This window comes from Danio rerio, chromosome 11, assembly GCF_052040795.2.
Source record: "Danio rerio strain M-AB ecotype USA chromosome 11, GRCz13ab, whole genome shotgun sequence".
NCBI lineage: Eukaryota > Metazoa > Chordata > Actinopteri > Cypriniformes > Danionidae > Danio > Danio rerio.
This window is the reverse complement of record NC_141031.1, coordinates 40728723-40746520: the sequence shown is the minus strand read 5'-3', so window position 1 is coordinate 40746520 and position 17798 is coordinate 40728723. Positions and strand designations below refer to the sequence as shown.

At 35.3% G+C, this 17798-nt stretch overlaps 1 protein-coding gene and 1 long non-coding RNA gene across 12 annotated transcripts in view; one reads left to right on the top strand and one right to left on the bottom strand.

The window, feature by feature from the left end:
• Nucleotides 1–17477, top strand: part of LOC147834890 (uncharacterized) — a 28480-nt gene extending 11003 nt beyond the window's left edge. The window contains exon 3 of the long non-coding RNA XR_015503000.1: nucleotides 17363–17477. This is a non-coding gene — a long non-coding RNA (uncharacterized LOC147834890). The remainder of the gene's footprint in view (nucleotides 1–17362) is intronic.
• The window catches only part of sox13 (SRY-box transcription factor 13), a 69942-nt gene that overhangs the window by 14351 nt on the left and 37793 nt on the right, over nucleotides 1–17798 (bottom strand). For 6 of the 11 annotated variants that reach the window (XR_015501973.1, XR_015501971.1, NM_001442728.1 and 3 more), the window contains 10 exon segments: nucleotides 17325–17541; nucleotides 14407–14512; nucleotides 13682–13768; nucleotides 9895–10067; nucleotides 9675–9743; nucleotides 7204–7318; nucleotides 5929–6005; nucleotides 5707–5842; nucleotides 3140–3249; nucleotides 472–544 (listed from right to left, as the gene is read on the bottom strand). Coding sequence is in view for 7 of the 11 variants with exons in the window: in NM_001442728.1 (NP_001429657.1) it covers nucleotides 472–544; nucleotides 3140–3249; nucleotides 5707–5842; nucleotides 5929–6005; nucleotides 7204–7318; nucleotides 9675–9743; nucleotides 9895–10067; nucleotides 13682–13768; nucleotides 14407–14512; nucleotides 17325–17541 (1163 nt within the window). In the remaining 4 variants the exon portion in view is untranslated. 11 annotated transcript variants of the gene reach the window in all.

The following is a 17798-nucleotide window of genomic DNA, read 5'->3' as shown; positions in this document are numbered from 1 at the left end:
AAGTGTATATAACTACTACTGTAAGAAAATATCAGAATTCGGAACATACTTTCTGTATTATCTTTGCTTGAACTGAGCCGATCTAATCCTGTTTATATGAATTGAACCTGCTCCCGATCAGGTTTGACCTAGCAGATCTGTTGCCATGACAACAACTCTCGGATCAGCTTTGAAGAACGAAACGATCCTGGATCATGTCAAATCATCAATATCCAAATCCAGCTAACTGAGTAATCCACGTACGAAGAACGGACCCCGGAAACAGCACTAGATAATGACAGACAGGTGTGTTTGATCAGGTTTGCAACTGAAATTTGCAGGTAGGTAGATCTCCAGGAACAGGGTTAAGCACCTCTGATCTATATATCTGAAATTCAAATACTTTCAAGAAGCGTGGGAACCATGAGGATGTGTTTCAAAAAAATTAAACTAATCTAAATACACTAGTCGGCCATCTTGACTGATACATACCCTCAGAATCACTGCTGTGGTGGTCTTCATTTGTCCGACTATGACCATCATCCATCCGGTCTCGAGATGCCTCCTTAGGATCAGACAAAAGACAGATCTTAAATAAGACAGGCATAAATGGCATCATGGCATTCATTTATTTGGCACAGCGATTGAATAAGTTGGCATTGTTGCTACAGAAGCTGGTCAACATACAAAAGCGTCTCAGCCACACCTATGCTGAGAAGCACATAGGGCCCCGGGGACATTTTAGCGCTTGTTAAATCTAATTTTGAAATTCAGACATAAATGAACTCTACTATTCTCTCTTTTAAATGACTCGGTATTGTTGTCCGTGTCTACCAGCATACTCAAGACAGTTTTTTTTAACAAGTGTCAAGCTGTAAAAACAGGTTTAAGTGGAATGCTTGAAAAGCCAGCCGACAACAAAGGCGAAAATCACTGTCATATCTCCCTGCGGTTAAACTGAACTCAAAAGGACCAACAAAGTGGTTGTCGAAACAGGTGTCTACAGAGACTATTCCACAATCGCCACGTATACAAACAAGTGAACATTGTGCTAAGACTCCAATAGCAGCTGTTCTTGGCTGAAAGGGGAATGTGGCCCTTGTTTAGTTGATATCATGAACGTCTGTAAACCAATATCCATTGCTGACCCTGACCGGCCCTCTTCTCCTGTAACACAGTGGGTGTTCTGAAAGAGGGGTATTGCAAAAAAATGACCATCAAAATATGAGAAATTAGTCATTTAAGAAGATACTGACTGGAAATGAGACTTATTATCAGCCAGTGAGTGCAGTAAGATAATTGTACTTGGACTTCTTGAAATAAGAAGGCTTAGATGAGAAAATAATGTCTTGAAATAAGGTCTATAACATTTATTCCAAACAGTGTGATCCTATTTCTAGTATTTCCTAGTTATCTTCAGACTAGCTTGTTAATTTCTTGAGATTTGCTTTTATTTTGTATGAAATGGTCTTAACTAAACAGGAGTGACGCTAGACTCTTAAATTGTCTTTCTGTCTTATGAGCCAAAGTTTTTAAACGTGTGTGTATACATACAAATATATATATATATATATATATATATATATATATATATATATATATATATATATATATATATATATATATATATATATATATATACTTTATTTGAGCTGTAAAAACTTATTAAAAAATAAAAGCTTGATTACACTTAATTGTTCTTTAGTGACTATATTTTGTTATGTTTTGTGGCAGTAAACGTCAGTATTTTGAGATGCAACAAGTAATACATTTTGTGCTATACCTACTGTCATGTCTTGATTTGAATATAACACTGTTTACAAATCAGTATCCCACATTTTGTACACAATTTTGTATTAAATTAAGACTTGTCAGTAGTTTTAATGCAAAATTATTGCTTGTTGCTTCTCAAAATACTGAAGTTTACTGCCAAAGCAAAATATATTGTCACTAAAGAACAAATATAAATGCACTTGAGCTTTTATTTTTAAACAGCAAACTTATGACAAGTTGTTACAGCTAAAATAAGTCTTAAGATGGTCTTAAATTATGTCTCAGATTGTAATTAAGCTAAATATGTGGTTAAACACCTAACTTTGTTTTACTAACAAAGAAAGAAACAAAAAAGGTGATTCATTTTAAAACAATCATAACACAGTGCTTGCCATACATAGACTTTACTTGGGCTGGCTGCTCAGGTTAAATAACAGCCGGCCAACTATATTTAGTGACATTTTTTTTTTATTTCATGTCTTTTTACTGTTATTAACATCCGTTTAATTTTATTAATTTGTTTTTTATGTATCTGCTCAATAACCAAACATCCACGATTGATTAAGTAGTGGGAAATCTTCTCTTGTTTACTCGTTTCGTTCTGTGTGCACGAGACCTGTCAACACTCCCACAGACAGTCTCACATGCTCGCAAGACCCACAGAGACGCGCCTTTTTGGTACTTAAAAAATAAGTCCGGCCCGGATTTTAAATTTGATTAAATTTCCGGGATTCAACTTTTACTTTCACTTTATAAAGCTTGTATGCCTTTTTGCATTACCTTTTTACTTAAGCCTGCTTTCGACTGTGCGCGTCGCAAGAGCGAGAGAAACATTGAATAATTAATTTTTTTCAAATCTAAACTCAGAAAAAGTTTACAATATAGTCGAAGAAAATGAAATGACTGGTCTAAATCATATACAAGCATGAGACAAAATTATAGAGTGCTGCTTGAAGTTAGTCAAAAATATGTAGAACATGTCATGAAAACTGTAAAAATAATAAATGAAGTGTCACAATGAGATTGCACGTATTAAAGTCTGTAGCTCATGTGAAATGGATTGCATTAATATTATTATACAGTGCAGTCTGTAATAATTGTTGGGTCATTTACATACTTATATTTGGAGCACCTATGGTTCTGAGAAAGGAACTGTCCCCGAGTCTGTTTGTGTGTGCTTTGTGGGCTATACTGCCGAAAAAGGAGTTTCTGCAGTGGGTGTTTCAAGAGCGGATCATTAATGGCTACTTGCCCCAATGCTCCAGCCTTGAAGCCTGACCAATGGTGACAAACAGCGAGCCCCAGGTGCCGCTGAGAAACCTTGAAAAACTGGGGTGTGGAGTATGTGAGAGCATATTGGTTTGTGCGCGCTAAGACGTGGACTCACCAGCCTTGTGTTGTTGTCCCTCTCTCGGCCCGTTGAGCCCTGTCCTCCACGCAACAGCTGCTGGGCATCATGAATGGCTTGTGTCACAACATCACCCTCTCCTAAGAAGCCTGAAGAGTGAAAGGGTGAGAGAGAAAGGAAACCTTAGACAAGGTCAAGAGAGATACGTTTATCCCTCCCCGTCTTGTGATGCACAAATAAAGCGCTTGGCTCGATCCCAAGTATATGATCTGATCCCGGACGAGTCCCCGGTCTTCAGTCCAAAGGCTTAAGACAAACAGTCATGTCTGAGGTGCTGACACGTTCTCATGGGCTGCTTCGAAACAGGTTTTCTCTACTGCGACAACTGCTGTTAATACTTGGGAAAGTATTTTGGCAGTGGGAACCCTGAGATGGGTACTTCCTAACAGGGTGCAGAAAGAGCTGCTTTTGTATGTGAGCTCTTAAGGACTTCCCGCTTTTAAAAATGGTGTGACAGCTCAGCGGGAGAACTACAGTCAGCATGACTTAAAGTGCTAGAGATATTTTATGACCCATCTGACAGTAAAGGAATACATTGTGGAACTTGTTGTGAAAATAAAATACACACTTGAGTCCGACATTTTCACCAGAAATGTTTTCACAATAAAAAATGCATTCAACCTCAGGTTGTCAAACACATTTACACTGCCTCTAAAACTTTAGTCTGTTGATATAAAAATGGATTGGCTGTTTTTGCATCTGTAAGGAGTGTTTAGAAAAATTAAATCTAAAATGCTTTCACTTGCAGCACTGAGTACTTCATGACAAAGTGCTGAATATACAGAAAAAATGTCGTGGATGGTTGAGAACCACTGCTATTGCCTGGCACTAGGCTTGGGCGATAATATCGTATACTGCGAGATCTAAAAATAGCAACAGTGTCAGTTTCAATACTGTTATACCGTCATAAAAACAATGCACTTAAATAGGAAGCAAGTATTAAATAATAAATAGTATTTGTTTAATGACTTCAAATGCGTATGCGTGATTGTCATCACAGGACAGTGAGGAGGAGAGAGAGAGAGAGGTGAGGTAAGGCGAGTCGCGCACCATGTGACCTGCAGTTTGGCAGTATTTCCGATTTAGACCGAACGAGAAGGGAGACGTGGTAAATACACACTAGATGTTTGAATTCCCACTCCTGTACCGCAGGACCCGACCAGATTTCTTGCGGTGCAGGAATAAATTTCCAAATAAAGCACGGGAGCAGGCATGTGGTAAAAAAAATATCGCTCCCGAGCAAGTGAGCATGAGCGCATCCGCGGGGGTGCTGTGTGTGTGTGTATGAGAGAGAGCGTAAAGCTGTGTGTCGCTTGGTGCTCTCTCTATGTGTGTGTGAATGAGAGAGAGCGTCCCGCGCAGAACCAAAGGTCGCATATACAGTATTCAGTTTTTGAATGGTTTAGGCACAAGCCAACATTTTGGTGACGCAGTCTGAGCCTTACATCATAATATTTTTTATTATGCACAGTAATAGCAGATACCGAGGTAAAATAGGGAGGAGGTTTGGCGGTATCAAAATTTTGATACCGCCCAAGCCTACCTGGCATATGCGTCAATACCTTTGATGTACTACATGTCTTCATTTATAGAAGATTTTTGCACGTATTATTAATATTAAAATGAGCAAGTATTATAAATATAAAAAAACACCACTGATTTGAAGAAATTAATTTCGAGAGTCTCTCAGTGCAGTTGATTGGATGAACTTAATATTTCCTTTTTCTTTTTTGAAGAAGGGAGAGAGAACAAAGCATCACTGCTTTACTGATTCCAAATTGTACTGCGTTTTTTTCCACAATTAATTTCTTAATACGCATCAAAGTTTGGCCTTCACTTTCGTCAATTGGTGAAGTTTTTTTTCTTCGTCACTGTCATTACTGGCTTGCTCAGATCGGGACTTGTGGAGCTGCGCATCGATGGATTTGCTCTTCAGTGTTTGAACTTTCAGCAGTGATATTTAAACCACACTGAACTGAACTTCAACTCTGAAATCTGGACTTTACTAGAACTATGTTAAGCTCATTTGACACAATCTAAATTGTAAAAATTGCTTTATAAATAAATATGAAATGGATTGAATTGCACCTCAGCATCATGAGGATGTTGCATTTTCTTTAGAAATGAAAATCAGGTTGACATCAGCACTCAATGTCCAACCTAAAATCAACCAAATATCAACGTCTAATGATGTTACAGCTTGATGTTGTGTAGACGTTTCCACTATGACGTCTATCAGACGTTGGATTTTGGTTGCCATACCTGACGAATAAATGTCAGTATGTGACGTCAATATGACGCTGGTTTAAAATGTTGCCTCAACATTGGATTTTGGTAACTTTCCAACTCAACAACAAAATAACTCTGTCCTTAGATGCTGGCTTGACATTGAATTTTGGTCACCTGACATCACAACCTAAATCTAGTCAAATTTTAACATATTATGCTGTTGTGTACCTGCTGGGATAGCACTGCTTAAACCTCCCAATCACACTGTTCTGTTAGAGACTGGATGTACAGTAATAATGTTGTGCAGCATCACATACTCAGGCTGAGAGCAGATCGAGGAGGGCTTTGGGGCAAATCTCTGTGTCGATACCCTGACTGCAAATGTGCCAGTTCCAGAGCCTGAGGACTTGGGGTCTTGGGTTTAGCGGTGAGGTTGAGAGGTTGGCTGGTGTCCTGGTGCACAAAGTGATTGTAAGTGTCAGTAAGAAGTACAACAAAGTGAAACATCAGAGATCAGATGCAATGCTAGAAAGGTTTACCTGGCGATAGACCGTACCACTGGACCTTTTGATAGGGGTGGAGTGTGGATTGGGCAGCAACTGCATGGGGTATTCCACTAAAAACCCAAAAGTAGAATGTAAAGATTGAAATATGAAGGATTTAGGAACAGAAAAGGTCAGTGAACATACTAGATATCTACAACCCAACCCAATCCCAACAGGACTTGCTCAACTATCAGATTTCAGGGAAGGTCAATGTTTTTCTTTGTCTAATCTTGCGGTCAAACCATAAATTGGATGTAAGAATTCAACATTTAACATTTTTCAATGCAAATCATAATATCTGAACTTGCTATCAGAGCAAATGGTCAGCATACTTAATGACTTTGAAGAATCTAAGATGTACAGCACCGCAAATTGCTTATCGCCTGAGAACATCTCTAATTTACCAGTTGGATAAACTCTTTGAGCTCAGATTCGCTTGCGTCCTTGGCCCTCTACTCCTGGTTTCTTTACAAAGACGGCTTGATTGTCGAGCATGCTGTTAGCTGACTAGCTCGTACACTTGTCCTATTGTTCCCGGTTCTTTCCTTCCACCCTTCATCTTCTAACCGAATGGAGTACATGCATACAGCATCAAAGTTGTGCGTTCACAGGAGTCTTTTAACCGAGCAAGGGCACAGCGCCGTACATCACAGATGTCAATGCAAAGAACCCGCTCAGGATTTTACGTGATCAATATGCACTCTAATTCAATGGCCAACCCTGAGCCATTCTTCAGCGGACGTGCAAGAAAATCACTCGGGCGGATCTTTCAATGAGTCTTTCTTTCTAAGTGGATCAAAGACATGAGAAAACCATCAATGCGCGGCGCAATAACTACTTGCATTACAAAACAGACCTTCAGAAGAACACGCGTTTATAAAAGTACAAGTTCTTTTGCAGTTAATACACTTCTACAATGCCATGTTTTATTTCCTTCAGCACAGAATGGCATATTAACTCTTTCGGTTCAGCTTTGCTCTGTGCTACTTATTAACTAAAATACAAAGCACAGCTGATAAGCTTGTGCTGAAAGGCGCAAGAGCAAACACCTTTTCAAAAGATCGACAAAGGATAATATTTGAAGTCAATTATTTAGAGATTTTTGACAGATGCTATTTGATCCATATGAGGATAACAGATGGCTGGATCCTGTGTTCGTATTGAAAAGGCTAACAATATGACAATATGTAGGTTTTTTATGCTTATATCTGGACAGGCAAGCTTTACACTCCGTTGTGGATGTTTTCTTGAGGTTTTGGTCAAGCTCACCTGGTTTGCAGGGAATGGGCTGCAGAGGTAAACCCATCTGGGCTTCAGAGGTGACCGGCAATGGCTGGGCATTGGGGTGAAAGGCAGGGATCATAACATATGGCATGTTTACCTGCTGAGTCAGAGATGACAGAACAAATAAGTCACCAACATTATAATATTGTGTTTCCACTCTGTACAGCAAGTCTCAAATGAACTATTCACCCAAAAGGTTTTATTTACCCACTGTCATAATGACACGTCAATTTCTTCCTTGATAGTTCACCCAAAAATTAAATATTTACTCACTATTTATTCACTCTCAAGTGGCTCCAAAATGTTATGTGCTTCCAAAGAAGATCATTTAAGGAATGGTAGAAGTTGGTAACAATTGATATTCATGGTAGGAATACCATGAAAATGTATTACCATAAAATAAGTACTACAGAAGTCAATGGCTATGAAGTTCAACATTTTTCAAAACTTCTTCGCTTGTATTTAACAGAAGAAAAAAACTTAATTAGCATTCATTCATTTTCCTTTGGCTTAGTCCCTTTATTCATCAGGGGTCTCCACAGTGGAATGAACTGCCAACTTATTCAGTATATGTTTTATACAGCGGATGCCATTCCAGCTGAAAGCTAGTATTGGGAAACATCCATACACACTCATTCACATTCATACACTACGAACAATTTAGTTCATCCAATTCACCTATAGCGCATGTCTTTGGACTGCGGCGGAGAAAACCCATGCTAACATGGGAAGAACATGCAAACTCCACACAGAAATGCTAACTGACCCAGCTGGGACTTAAACCAGCGACCTTCTTGCTGTGAAACGAAAGTGCTAACCACTAAGCTATCGTGTTGCCCCAACTTAATGAGCAAATAATAACTTATTTTTATATAGCGCCTTCAAAACTTAATTTTCAAAGTGTTTCACTATCCAGAGGATAAAAATATAACAAAATAATACAAGTCAAAAACATTGAAAATATTCAACAATTAAAAACACAAATTCAACTCACAAATAGGCAAGTTAAAAAAAAAGTGAATGACAATGACAAATTTAGTGCTGAAATTACAAAAATTTAAATTAAATTTAACAAAATTAATACTCAAACTTCACTTGTTCCAAATTTGTAGGTTGTCTTTTATTGACTTGCATAGTATTTTCAGTTTCGACTACAACCTACCAACATTCTTCAAAATATCTTCTTTTGCATTCACCAGAATAGATCCTCTCAAAAATATGACTGCACAATTTTCCAATGTGATCATTCACAATAATCACATCGTAAGATATGCACCGAGTCTGGATCAGGGGTGGGCAATTAATTTTTCCAAAGGGGCACATTAGACTCTGGGGTGGCTTTAGAGGGCCAGAACAAATGTTTTGTAACACTATTCAATAAAAAAAAAAAAAAACACTCTTTAAAGTATTTTAAAGTCCAGTATCACAATATCAGATTCATATAAATGCCACAGGGTTGTTTGTTGGATTGTTTTACCTTTGTATTTTAATTTGTATTTATTTGTTATTTTTATGTTCAGTGAGAAAATTCTAGCCTGTGTTTGGCTGAACAAGTGCACTGAAGTCAGGTTGAATGTGAGGTGGATATGTGATGTAATGATCATCACTGACAGAGGATCTTTATCTGGATTTGTTAAATTGTTAATCTGAGGTAATTAATCTAACTTTATTACAGTGTAATTGTAATTCCATACTAAGTGTGAAGCTGCTTGGTTGGTTTCTGTCACTTGCTTTGCAAATGGCACTCTGAAATGTTTAGAACTTTTGAAAGACGCTAAATTCCCCTTTCGTTGACTCATAAAATCAGACCTGCGCATTGCAAGACCCTGTTTATGGTTGAATTTAAATTAAATAAACACTTCATGCGGGCCGATCAAAGAAGTCCAGTGGCCCAGGGGCCGTAAAATGCCCAGGTCTGGTCTGGATTTAAAAAATTGAGGCCTGTGACTATACTCATTTTAAAAGCAGTCAGGCATCAGAAATGGTACCCTCTGTAACATCAATGACGATTTATTTTATCGAATTATTTTTACTGTTCAGTTACCGACCTGAATACTGTTAGACTTGATAAACAAATAAAAAACACATTTATTTCAATTGTATCTTTTTCTTTATTATATTTATCTATGCTTGTTTATTATTTGTTAGATTTTTATGCAGATGCACTCCCCTCCAAAATTATCATCTAAAATTATTTTCAAAGAGAGATATTCAAGTCATCTTATAATTCAATCATAATATATAAATCACAGAATATCAAAATAACGCAATGCTAGATTTTTCTAATGTCGTGCAGCCCTAGCGTGCAACCTTTCAAGGGTGAATAGTCAGTAAATCATCATTTTTTGGTGAACAATCCAATTAAAGCATATACATAGGTGAACTACTTCCTCGTTTTCAAGTAGTTCATACATTAAAGTAAGCTTCAACATTTCAATCATGATCTTAAACCTCACCTGAATCTGCTGCTGCAGCAAGTTGATTTTATGTTGCTGCTGTATGAGCTGCTGCTGCTGCTTTGCAATCTAAAAACATAGAATTAGCTTTTAGAAACCAAACTAATTCATGCATTAGCCTTCCTGATTAAAAAACACTTCTGTCCTTGCACTGTTAGCATAGCCCTCAAACACTTATTTTTTTCCTTTGTCACTGGCTCAATTAAAAGCATTTCCACACCTGTTCTTGCTGCTGTCTTGCCAGTTCCATCTGTTGCTGCTGTTTCTCCAGCAGAAGAGCTGCCATGTTCCTCTGCTCTGAATGAGCTCCTAACAGCTGCTCGCGCAGACCAGAGAGCTGGTTTATCATCAACAACAACTGAAGCTCTTTCTCTGCCAAACTCTCTGGGGTTCCTGTAAACATATGCACATGCTGGTGGTCAGTAAGGAGTGATGCATAAAAGAGAGAGGAACTAATGGAAATGAGCACATTTGAGGAGTTGACAAATCGGCTTTCATTTGTAAAGCAAATTTGTTGAAGAAAAAAATAGCATAGTTATAGTACAGTAATGCAGCATCCTGTAGTGTAGTATCATGTAGTGTAGTATAGTGTCGTATAGTATAGTGTGGTATAGTATTGTGTTGCGTCGTATCGTATCAGAGTAGTATCGTGTAGTATTGCATTGCATTGTGTAGTACAGTATCGTGTTGTATAGTATCATAAAGCATAGTGTAGTATAGTATATTGTATAGTATAATATAGTATAGTATCGTGTAGTATAGTATATCATATGGTATAATATAGTATTGTATAGTATCGTGTAGTGTAGTATTGTGTGGTGTAGTCTAGTATAGTGTAGTAGTGTTGTGTAGTATAGTATTGTGTTGTGACATATCGTATCAGTGTAGTATATAGTATAGTATCGCATTGTATAGTATAGTATCATGTAGTATAGTATAGTGTAGTATTGTATAGAATCATGTAGTGTAGTATAGTATTATGCAGTATAGTATCGTGTAGTATAGTATTGTGTAGTGTAGTATTGTGTAGTGTAGTATATTTGGTTGTGAGGTATCGTATCGTGTAGTATAGAGTAGTATAGTATCGTATTGCATCGTATAGTGTAGTATAGTATCATGTAGTATTGTATAGTATAGTATCGTGTAGTGTAGCATAGTGTAGTATAGTATCGATAGTGTAGTATAGTATCGATAGTGTAGTATAGTATCGTGTAGTATTGTATAGTGTTGTGTAGTATTGTATAGTATCGTGTAGTGTAGTATTGTGTGGTGTAGTCTAGTATAGTGTAGTAGTGTTGTGTAGTATAGTATTGTGTTGTGACATATCGTATCAGTGTAGTATATAGTATAGTATCGCATTGTATAGTATAGTATCATGTAGTATAGTATAATGTAGTATTGTATAGAATCATGTAGTGTAGTATAGTATTATGCAGTATAGTATCGTGTAGTATAGTATTGTGTAGTGTAGTATTGTGTAGTGTAGTATATTTGGTTGTGAGGTATCGTATCGTGTAGTATAGAGTAGTATAGTATCGTATTGCATCGTATAGTGTAGTATAGTATCATGTAGTATTGTATAGTATAGTATCGTGTAGTGTAGCATAGTGTAGTATAGTATCGATAGTGTAGTATAGTATCGATAGTGTAGTATAGTATCGTGTAGTATTGTATAGTGTTGTGTAGTATTGTATAGTATCGTGTAGTGTAGTATTGTGTGGTGTAGTCTAGTATAGTGTAGTAGTGTTGTGTAGTATAGTATTGTGTTGTGACATATCGTATCAGTGTAGTATATAGTATAGTATCGCATTGTATAGTATAGTATCATGTAGTATAGTATAATGTAGTATTGTATAGAATCATGTAGTGTAGTATAGTATTATGCAGTATAGTATCGTGTAGTATAGTATTGTGTAGTGTAGTATTGTGTAGTGTAGTATATTTGGTTGTGAGGTATCGTATCGTGTAGTATAGAGTAGTATAGTATCGTATTGCATCGTATAGTGTAGTATAGTATCATGTAGTATTGTATAGTATAGTATCGTGTAGTGTAGCATAGTGTAGTATAGTATCGATAGTGTAGTATAGTATCGATAGTGTAGTATAGTATCGTGTAGTATTGTATAGTGTTGTGTAGTATTGTATAGTATCGTGTAGTATAGTATCGTATTGTATAGTATAGCATATAATATAGTGTAGTATAGTGTAATGGGTCATAGTATAATATCGTATAGAATCTTATAGTATAGTGTGGTATCCGATAGTATAGTGTAGTATAGTATCGTATCATAATATGGTATGGCCTGGTATCGTATAGTATAGTAGAGTGTATGCTTGTTATGATCTTAATGTTGCACACTGATATTTTCTTATTATATTATTCCACTTGTTATGTATAATCATGTATAATCAAAACAGTTTAACTGTTTTGACAGGTTATTATTCCTATAGTCATTTCTCCCATAGGTAGCTGAATCAAAAGTACTAAAACAAATAGCAAAAACGAGCGCACTTCCACATGGCAGAAAAGGTCAATAGTGTAGTTTTATTTATCTAGTTTGAAGTCTGATATCGGTGGACATATGATCACTAACTTTATCAATTAATAATCAATTAATAATTCCTATGGTGTGACATAAGAAAAATGCAGAAAAACGACCCTTAACACTATAAAGAAAGGCATAAGATCAATTTATCTTCCTCGTTGGACAAATACATTCATATAGTGCTATTTACTTTTTGGGAAACTATGAATAATATTTTTTTCTCTCTATGACTTATAGGGCATTTTTAATAAATAGGGGTATCACACCTGAGGACAACAAAATGTAATTTTAAAGTGGTTCCAAACAGTTAAATATGTAAAAAAAAAAAAAAAAAAAATTTAAAAAAAATCTGAGACAAACTGTGCAAGTCATGGTCTATACTCTTAAATGTGGTCCTTTAACCAATTAAAGTTGTCAGTTCAATTGACGATTTTTAATTAGCATATAGTATCACATCAGAGCACATGATTTAAGTGACAAAATGTGTCAACTTTCTTTGTTTTTAAAATTAGATGGATTAAAAAAAAGATTGACATTTACTTTTACTATTTAATTATACTTGTGACCATAGGACAGTTTTAAGATTTGCCTTAAATTAAAACAAAACAATAAATAATAATTTTTTATAACAGGTCATGGAAGACAAAAAATGATTGCCTTTCACTAAACAGCCACTTGGAAAATTAAGCCTGATGTATTTATGAATGAATTTTCTTTTTAATGTATTGCACTATATTTGCGAGTCACACCATAGGACAGTTTTGAAATTTGGCTCAAAATTTTTTAAAATAATAATAATACGTTTTTATAACAGGTCGTGGAGGACAAAACATATCAAGTTCCTATGTTTTCAGAAATATATAGATGAAAATAATGATTGCCTTTCACTAAAACAGCCACTTGAAAAATGAAGCCTGATGTATTTTTAATGATTTTAGGCAAGGCAAGGTGAGTTTATTTATATAGCCCATTTCATACACACTAGTAATTCAAAGTGCTTTACATAAACAAGAATAAAAGAAACAAGAAAATAAAAACATTAAAAATGAATAAAAACAAATTATGTGTTAAAACAGGTTACAAAACTAACGAAAAAGAAGAGAAAGACAAAATCGTGCAATCTGTAAGACACAGCACAGTGCTTATTCAGTAAAAGCACAGCTAAACAGATGTGTTTTCAGTCTTGATTTTACCATTTTCTTTTTAATCTGTTGTACTTCGAACAGTCACACCATAGGACAGTGTTGAGATTTGGCTCAAAAAAGGTTTTTAATTTAATAACACAGCACTTTTTATAACAAGATAGAAAGAAAAAGGAAGGAAGGCCATGGAAGAAAATATACATAACCATTTACTGCATTTTAAATTATGACAAAGCTATTCATATTCTTTTTAGTCATGTGTGACAGTAAAAACTCAACATCACGTCAACAACTCATGTAAATAAATTGATACATGTACCTTTTAGGTTGACATTGCCTTGAAGACCCTTCCCAAGGAACTTTTCTTTCCAGTCTGTATTCAGAAGCTTTTCAATAGTGGGCATCACTAAAAAAGATTTGAAACAAAAAAGCTTGACTAATTGTAATTCAAACTGTACATTAAGAGGTCTAAAAGAATTTCAATAATTTGATAAAAACAGATTTTCTTACAGTTTTAAATACTGCATATTCACTGAGACAAACAGGCTCAGAGCGAGACAATATAAAACACTTCATCTACAGTAGATGAGCAAAACACTGCATTTCAAAAATCCTTGAGCTTAAAACCTCAGCAATACCAAAAGAAAGCAGAAAATTAAACAGCTCCACTGAATGTGCGAAAACAAAGCAAAAAAGCCTTTTGAGAAAGCACTCGAGGACTCTTTAATAACCGCTGGAAAATTTCACAATAGCTATGAAATGTATCATACAATTGAAATCATTGAAAAGCTTCATAGAACTTGAAACAAAAGGAACATTTGGATCATTGCATTATAGACTGCATCAACAATGATCGACTCTTAATTGCTCGCACGAACCACTTGCGTAAGTTTCCAATTAAAATGAAAGTAAAAAACATCTTTCAAACCCTCAAAAACAACAGCCTTGAAACATCCGAAAACAATGAACGCCACGGATCAAGTGAAAGTGCACTAATGGCCCTAGATGGAGACTTAATATTTGTAGAGAATCAGGTCCACATACCCTCATTGACATTAGGTTTGCTCTCAATCTTATCATGGGCTCTGCCGCCTGCATCTTGACTGGCAGGAGAGTGTGACAGTAGCAGGTCTTTACTTGGAGAACGCTCCTATAAACAGAGATATAAGAAAATGTTTGACTTAAACATGCATGTTATTGTGACATAAAGATGTGTATCAAGCGGCCAGTTCATAAGAACAACCCAGCGGGACACCTGATGTGAAAACAACATAAAAAAACAAGTCTGTAATTGATTTTTGACATGTTATTTTAATGCCAATGTTGAATGTCAAATTGACGTCTATCTGAGGTCTATTTTAGGTCTATCTTAAGGATAAAAAAATATCCACTGTAAAATCGGAATTGAAGCTTTTAGATGAATGAAACTTCTTATGTTGTAATAGTTTTTGTGTTTTTATTATGGTTGTCAAAAGCGCATCAAACATAAAGCACATTAAATATTGATTACAGACAGCCCTGTTGTTGATTTTTGATGTTTTTTTATGTTAATGTTAGATGTCAATTTGACGTCTATTATAGGGATACAAAATCCACTGTAAATTTGTAATTGAAGCTTTCAGATGAATAAAACTTCTTATATTATAACAGTTTTAGTGTTGTTTTATGGGGGTTAAAAGGGCATCAATCAAAAAATGCACATCAAATATTGATTACGGACAACTCAGCGTGATGTCAAAACCACATCACAAAACAAAGTCAAAAATGCAAATTCTTTAACATATCAAACTTACATTTTACATTCACATAAAAAATGCATCAAATATTGATTATGGACAGTCCTGTAATAGAATATTTATCTTTCGACACCAATGCTGGATGTTAATTTAACATCTATCTGAGGTCTATTTTAGGTCTGTCTTAGGGATAAACAAATCCACTTTGTAATTGAAAAATTTGTAATTGAAGCTTTCAGATGAACAAAACTTCTTATTTTATAACAGTTTTTGTGTTTTTATTATGGTGTTCAAAAGGGGATCAATCAAAAAGCACATCAAACAGTCCTGTAACTGAATTTTGTTTATGTGTTTTTGACACCAATGTTGGATGTCAATTTGACATCTGTCTGAGGTCTATTTTAGGGATAGGAAAATTTGAAATTGCAGCTTTCAGAAGAATGAAACTTCTTATGTTATAATACTTTTTGGACGTTACTATGGTGTTTCATAGGGGATCAATCCAAAAAGCAAATCAAATATTGATTTTGTAATTGAACCTGTAATTGAATTTTGATTTGTTTTTTGACATCAATGTTGGATGTCAATTTGATGTCTACCTGAGGTCTATTTTAGAGATAAGAAAATCCACTGTAAATTTGTAATTGAAGCTTTCAGATGAATAAAACTTCTTATATTATAACAGTTTTAGTGTTGTTTTATGGGGGTTAAAAGGGCATCAATCAAAAAATGCACATCAAATATTGATTACGGACAACTCAGCGTGATGTCAAAACCACATCACAAAACAAAGTCAAAAATGCAAATTCTTTAACATATCAAACTTACATTTTACATTCACATAAAAAATGCATCAAATATTGATTATGGACAGTCCTGTAATAGAATATTTATCTTTCGACACCAATGCTGGATGTTAATTTAACATCTATCTGAGGTCTATTTTAGGTCTGTCTTAGGGATAAACAAATCCACTTTGTAATTGAAAAATTTGTAATTGAAGCTTTCAGATGAACAAAACTTCTTATTTTATAACAGTTTTTGTGTTTTTATTATGGTGTTCAAAAGGGGATCAATCAAAAAGCACATCAAACAGTCCTGTAACTGAATTTTGTTTATGTGTTTTTGACACCAATGTTGGATGTCAATTTGACATCTGTCTGAGGTCTATTTTAGGGATAGGAAAATTTGAAATTGCAGCTTTCAGAAGAATGAAACTTCTTATGTTATAATACTTTTTGGACGTTACTATGGTGTTTCATAGGGGATCAATCCAAAAAGCAAATCAAATATTGATTTTGTAATTGAACCTGTAATTGAATTTTGATTTGTTTTTTGACATCAATGTTGGATGTCAATTTGATGTCTACCTGAGGTCTATTTTAGGGATAAGAAAATCCACTGTAAATTTGTAATTGAAGCTTTCAGATAAATTAAACTTCTTATAATATAATATAGTTTTTGTGTTGTTATTATGATGGTCAAAAGAGGATCAATCAAAAAAGCACATCAAATATTGATTTTGGACAACCCCGTGGGCACCTTGATGTCAAAACGACATCACAAAACAAAGTCAAAAATGCAAATCCTTTAGGAAATCAAACTGATATATAACAATGGCATCAAAAATACATCAAATATTGATTATGGACATTCCTGTAATTGAATTTTGATGTGGTTTTTGACACCAATGTTGGATGTCAATTTGACGTCTATCTAAGGTCTATTTTAGGGATAGGAAAACCCAACGTAAGTTTGGAATTAAAGCTTTCAGAATGCAACTTTTTTGATGTTATTATAGTGTTCAAAAGGGGATCAATCAAAAAGCACATCAAATATTGATTATGGACAGACCTCTAACTGATTTTTGACGTGTTTTTGCCAATGTTAGATGTCAATTTGATATCTATTGTAGGGATACAAAACCCACTGTAAATTTGGAAATGAAGCTTTCAGATGAACGAAACTTATTATGGTCAAAAGGGCATCAATGTGTGGATGTCAAATAGACATCAAGATTTAGACATCAAATCGATTAGCTTTTTTTTTATGTCGTTTTGATATAAAAGGGGACCTATTATGCAAAAATTCCTTTTATAAGGGGCATCAATTTGTGAATGTCAAATAGACGTCTAGGTCTGATTTGCATTTTTTTATTTAATCTCAATTTTAGTTTGTTTTGACATTAAGGTGCTCGCTGCCAATACTAAATACACTATGTCATACCAAAGGAGATTGTGCATGAACATTCGCTGACTTCTCAGAGTCATCTCTGTCGGAGGGCAGTCGAGCCGACCAATCGGAGAGCGGAGAGGACTGCAGGGATTCCCGATTGACTATTCGACCTCCCGACTCATCGTCTTCAAGCTTGATACCAACACCAACCATGGTCACATTGCCCTTGGCATGGGGATGTAAAGCAGGTGGACTGGGCTCACACATTCTGCAAAAGCAAATATAACATAACAATCATCAGTGAATGTTAATCTAAATAAACTTGCTCCAACTTTGAAAAGTCTTTAGTCTAAAATATTTATAGAATTGATATTTTGGAAGTCAACTTTTTCATATCAATGAAAGACCCAACCATAACAGTTATTAACATCTACACCTTCCCCTACCCTAAACCCAACCATCACAGTTATTAACATCTACACCTTTCCCAACCATCACAGTTATTAATGTCAACACCTTCTCCAA